General features: G+C 42.4%; 1 protein-coding gene across 2 annotated transcripts in view; it reads right to left on the minus strand.

Moving 5' to 3' along the window:
• Positions 1–5,546, minus strand: part of DCX (doublecortin) — a gene marked incomplete at both ends in the record, with an annotated part of 113,114 nt that extends 107,568 nt beyond the window's left edge. The window contains 2 exons of one of the 2 annotated variants that reach the window (XM_079727648.1): positions 4,629–5,014; positions 5,350–5,546. In XM_079727648.1, coding sequence (XP_079583774.1) covers positions 4,629–5,014; positions 5,350–5,528 — 565 coding nt within the window. Of the gene's footprint in view, positions 1–4,628; positions 5,015–5,349 lie in introns of those variants that run through there. The other variant, XM_079727647.1, reaches the window with a different exon arrangement.
• Between the last annotated feature and the right edge of the window lie 454 nt (positions 5,547–6,000).

Below are 6,000 nucleotides of genomic sequence, written 5' to 3' on the forward strand. Positions count from 1 at the left end.
AGACTAAACAAGACAAAATGAAAAGTCACTGGTGGATTTCATTCACTGACCCACTGGGAATATAGCTAATACATATATGGCCACATTCTGTCTGGCTTCACGAAGATTGTTCATGTACCCAAGGAGCTGTGGGAAAGCTGCCATCAATAACCTGACTTTGGTCCAAAATGGTCCCCGTAATACTTTCAGTATTTAGCAGCAGACAGTAGACTAGAGGCATTAGACAAAGGAGTGCCACAAGGCCAGAGAGATTATTAACCAATTGCTTTCTATTTCATTTTATTTTAGGCTAAATACTTAATAATGTGGCCATTTGGAAACATAGTATGTTCTATGCTCCATTATTCCTTTACGATCTACAAATCAAAAAACAAAAACAGGGCTTCCCTGGTGGCGCAGTGGTTGAGAGTCCGCCTGCCGATGCAGGGGACACGGGCTCGTGCCCCGGTCCGGGAAGATCCCACATGCCGCGGAGCGGCTGGGCCCGTGAGCCATGGCCGCTGAGCCTGCGCGTCCGGAACCTGTGTTCCGCAACGGGAGAGGCCACAACAATGAGAGGCCCGCGTACCACAAAAAAAACAAAAACAAAAACAAAGGTTTATGTATTCCTAGGAATTCCCACCATTGTACGTAGCTGAAGGGGACCGTCAAGATCACTTAATCTAGTACTTCCCAACTTTAAGTGCTCATAAGACTCACCTGGGGAAATCTGTGAAAACAGACTCTGGAGCACTAGCCCTGAAAGTTCTGAGTCAACAAATCCGGGGTGTGGCCCAGGAATTGATATTTTTCTAAAGCTCTAAAAGATTCTGAAAGGCAGCCAGGTTTGGGAGCCACTGGCTATTCCAACCCTTCACTAGCATCATCATTTTATTTATTGGAGTATAATTGCTATACTATGTTGTATTAGTTTCTGCTGTACAATGAAGTGAATCAGCTATACGTATACCTATATCCCCACCCTCTTGGACCTCCTTCCCACCCACCCCCATCCCACCCATCTAGGTCGTCACAGAGCACCAAGCTGAGCTTCCTGTGCTTTATAGCATGTTCCCACTAGCTATCTATTTTACGCATGGTAGTGTATATATGTCATTCCTAATCTCCCAATTCATCCCACCCTCCCCTTCCCCACCCCCCCTGTCCACATGTCCATTCTCTACGGCTATGTCTCTATTTCTGCCCTGCAAATAGGTTCATCTGTACCATTTTTCTTATTACTATTATTTTTTTTACATCATGAACAATAATCGTCCCTTGTAGCTGTAGTTTTACCTTGTCAATGTGTTTCCATATTTATCATCTAATTTTATCCTCATAATCACTCTAATAGATAAAGAAGGCAGGTATTACTAGTCTCATTTTACAGATAAGAATATTACAATAGATATACAAAATGTGGTCTATATATACAATGAAATATTATTCCTCAGAAAAAAAAGGAATGAAGTGTTGATACATGGTATAGCATGGACAAACCTTGGAAACATTTTGTAAGTGAAAGAAGCCAGTCACAAAAGACCACATAGTGTATGATTCAATTTACATAAAATGTCCAGAATAGGCAAATCTGTAGAGACATAAGGTAGATAAGTTGTCACCTAGAGCTGGAGAGAATACGAGAAATGGCCAGTGACAGCTAATTGGTACAGGGTTTCTTTTTGGGGTGATGGAAATGGTATAAAATTAGATTATGGTGATGGTCTCACCACTTGTAAATTTTCTAAAAGTCATTGAACTGTACACTTTCATTGAACTGTACACTTAAGTTGGTGAATTTTACAGTATGCAAGTTATACCTTAATAAAGTTGTTTTTTTATGTTGTTTTAAAAAGAGAGAACATTAGTCACAGTGATGATAAGGACAAACTTATAGTCATGTAGCTTAACCAGCTATAAACTAGGATGACTCAAATAGTACCAGCCACCCTTTATTGAATGCTATCATGTGCCAGGCAGAATACTAAACACTTCGTATCCATTGTTTTATTTAATCCTCAAAGCAGTTATTCCCACTTTACAGATGAGCAACTGAGGCTCAGGGAGTCTAAATGGTTTCCCCCGAGTTCACACAAGCTAGCAGGTGGCAGAACTGGGATTTGAACCAAATCGGATTCCAAAGATTTTTCCTATTGTAATCTTCTGCCTCTAAGATGAGAACCCAATGCCTCTGACTCTTCACCCAGGGATCTTTCCAAACTTTTTCAATTTGAAGTCTCTTGGGAAGCAACATGTATGAATTACTATTTTAAAATCTTTCTTTTAACCTCTTCCAAAGGTGAAAAAAGTAAAGGACGTCTGTCCTCCAACCCTACAGTTGCAAAGGACAAAAAAATAGGAGAGAAAAAGACCCTTTTTCTTTATCCTCTTCATATCTGTACCTTTTCCCATCTGGCTCTGTGGTAGTGGGATATTGGTCACATTTCTCAATGCTGCCCCAGAGATACCCCAGAATTTCCTTGACTGAATGGGCCATACTCAGGACTGAAAGGGCACTGAGGGCCACTGCAGTTTGTGGTTGTATGTGACTTGTGGATAAATGCAACTGAGTCTTATTTACATTCTGCATAGTCCAGAAATTCACCAGGAAGTACTACTACTGCACCTGGGAGTGGTAGATAAGAGGAGTCCAATCTAGCAGGACTCAAAAGGATGAAGAGAAAAGAAAGCTGCAGTCTTCAAAATTGTATTTATTACCTATATTGAGCTAAGATCATCACAACACCCACCCCAATACACACACACACACACACACACACACACACAGAGAAATCCAGGGAGGAAAATCAATATCAAGGGCTAGTCCTTGAGCAAGACATGTTAAAAAATGGATTTGGGGGAGTAGGCAATTTGTGCATGATATCACTCTTATATCAGACACGAGAACATTCTAATCCTTGCTCCAAATACAATGTCACTTGATTCAGAATTCTGTCCGAGCATATATCGTGGTCTTTAAAAGATCGCAGCTAGCGGAAATGAGGACATGCTGGGTGATTCAGGGAGCTTTTGTTTATGAAAATTATTACAGAGAAACCCCTCCAGTTTGACTGAGATGTGGATTTTCCAGTGACAAAAGACACACACCCTATCGATTACGCTGTTGGACAGCTCCCTCAGCCTAGCTTCAAGTCCTTCAAGTTTGCCCTGACTCTCCTTTATTTTAAGATATTTGCTAGGATGGCCAATCCTTCAATGTTCAGAAGAAGCTTAGGATTAACCTCCACCTGGCCATCCAGCACCTGATCAAATAATCTAAGCCTCCTCAGCATTGTTTCTCAAGGTCAGCTTGGAGAAAAACCTCAGACTTGAACCCCCAGACCCAGATCCAGTAGCCATATGGACACTGTCTTATAAGTAACTAGCCCCACATCACTCAACGTGACTTGAGAAACAGCAGCTACTTGCGAGAATGTGGTCTTGTACAAGGGAAGCCCTCATGCTCCTTTGTCTAGGAACACAAGAAACCTAGAAGCAGTGAAGCAGAGGCGGGGCACTCCCATCCATACCAAGCCCTTTAATGTGCTGTTTCTCCTTCCTTGCCGGCTGTTTCAGAGAGATCTGCCTGTTCTAAACTCATCTTTGCTTGGGGGAATGGAAAGAATGAGGAGGGAGGGCTGGAGAGTGGGAAGAGGTTTTGGGGGGAACATTTTCATTATCACCACTCCTGAGTGCTGTCCTTTAAAGTATTGTCAGGTTAAACTGATCGCATATGTTACACCCATTAAAAGGTGGGGTAGGGAGGCATCCTCAAAATACGTGATTTGATAAAGTAAAATATTAAGACCTTGTCCCAAGATCTATTTTTCTAAATGATCACAAAAAAGACTTCATGGCTGGGCAAGTTTTGGTAAGAGCTGGGATTTTCCCTATGTTTGAGTTGGGTACACAGGTTGTCAGGATTCTCAGCAATCTTGTCATAAAATTCGATTGCAAAACCAAAATCTGAAAAGGATTTCAACAGATTTAGGTACAGTGAGTCAGTTCCTATTCTAATAGGGATAGTCTTTATTAAAATACCAGACATACCTACAGCTTTTTTTGGTATTTCTCTCAATGACCTCAGCCTTAGGGACACACCCTGAAGTGGGCTTTTTAGAAGCAACAGCTGAGCAGTGACCACTTACCTAAAAGTATAATCCTTTGTGAATACGTCCAGGAAGTCCAGCTTTTAGGGTGCATATTTCCATGAGTTGCAATTCACAAAGAGTCTCTCAGCAGTTCAAAGGATATTAGCATATAATATTTTCTCTCTGTTAACCCAACCAATCTTCCTTCCTCATTTTATACCCCTATTGATTTTATGGTCTGCCTCAATAGTGCTATTTAGAGTTAACTATGAACACATTCTAGAGTAAATGACACAATTCAGATTTTTCTTTGTATACCCTGGGAGATAAACACAATGCATTATCATCACCAGCCACACTTCAACGCCAGCCGAAACTGAAGACCATGAAGGGTAATGGCTAATGATTCTGTCAATGCCTATAGAATTAGAAGTCTAAGCAGCAACCTTGTGTTTTTACAAACACATTTCCCAATTTCTTTTAATAAAATCCAAGAAATGTACCCATAACTAACGATGCAACCTCCCACTAAGGGCCACCACCCACTCCTTGAATTACCTTCTTCCAGTTCATCCATGCTTCCGATTTTCCTGGATCCATCAATGGTGTAAATGTAACGCACTCCCTGAGGCAGGTTGATGTTGTCAGACAGAGATCGTGTCAGGTCAGCCAGCAAGGCGTCGAAGCTGCGAAAACGGTCAGAGGACACAGCGTACACAATCCCCTTGAAGTAGCGGTCCCCATTGCGGTAGAAACGTACCTTCTTGGCTTTCTTCTCGTTGCTCAGCGCCTGCAAGGTTCGGGTTCGGTAGAAGCTACAATGGGCGCTGTGAGTGGGGCTAGGCAGCCCATTCATCCGTGAGCCTCTCATGTTCCTGGATGTCTTATCTCTTTCATCAAAATGTCCAAAATCAAGTTCCATATTTTGGTGGAACCTCAGAGACCTGAGTGTTGGAGAAAAGGGTGGGGATGAAAAGAAGCAAAGAAAAAGGGGTGAGGAGGGAAAAAAAAAGAAAGGAATTCAAATATTAGCCAGATCCAGATCTGCAATCTGCTGCTTGTGAAAAGAACTGGTTGAAAAAAGCCCGTGACCCATCTGCTGCTTGCCCCTGACCTGCAGGAATATTGATTTTAATAGAAAAGAGGGAGGGGCTGGAGGGGTGCTGCTGGCTGCGGGCATTGGGGTGAGAGATGGGGAGGGAGGCACTTCTGGCACTGTTCCAAACACAGGAGAGGGAGGGATTTTGAAATAGCTTAAAATCCTGGGACTTCCTGACACTGGCTCCTATCAAATTGTAACTTCGGGCTAAATACATTAAAACTGGCATCTGTTTCCTCACACATGCCCACATGACTAACACTTGTAAATGAATCCATAGCCTGACAAAATCCCCCTTGAAGGGAACAGAAGGACCTAGCCAACGTTAGCATCTCTAGCTCAGGAAGCAATCTTTGCATCTTAGTAAAATGACTATGAAGGGGAGTGTTTTAATTTTATCCCAAACCCTCTTTCCTACTCTAATGTGTGCATCCCCTCCCCCCAGAATAAAAAACTGGAATTCTCCTTTAAAGGGACAGCCTCTAGGGAATAGCCAGAGTCTTTGTGCTATTCATCAAACCCCTTCCCCACCAAGCTGGTGCAGCTATCCGAGATTCATAAGAAATAAGCTGAAAAAAAAAGGGACTAGAAAAATCAGTTATTTAACGAGTTATTAGTTCTGCTTTACTCCTGGTATCCGCCCCCCCTTCTTTATGTGCTCTACCCACCCCCACCAATGATACAGCCCCACCTCTTAATGGAATCATTTAATTGTTGAAAAATTCCCAAATGAATCCTTTAACAGCATATGGGACCTTTAGAAGCAAGCACACCTTTCATTGTTCTGGGCTTCTACCATGAATGAAGGGGCATTTTGCCCTCACAGCAGGC

The sequence above is a fragment of the Hyperoodon ampullatus genome, assembly GCF_949752795.1.
Source record: "Hyperoodon ampullatus genome assembly, chromosome: X".
In the NCBI taxonomy this organism is placed as follows: domain Eukaryota; kingdom Metazoa; phylum Chordata; class Mammalia; order Artiodactyla; family Ziphiidae; genus Hyperoodon; species Hyperoodon ampullatus.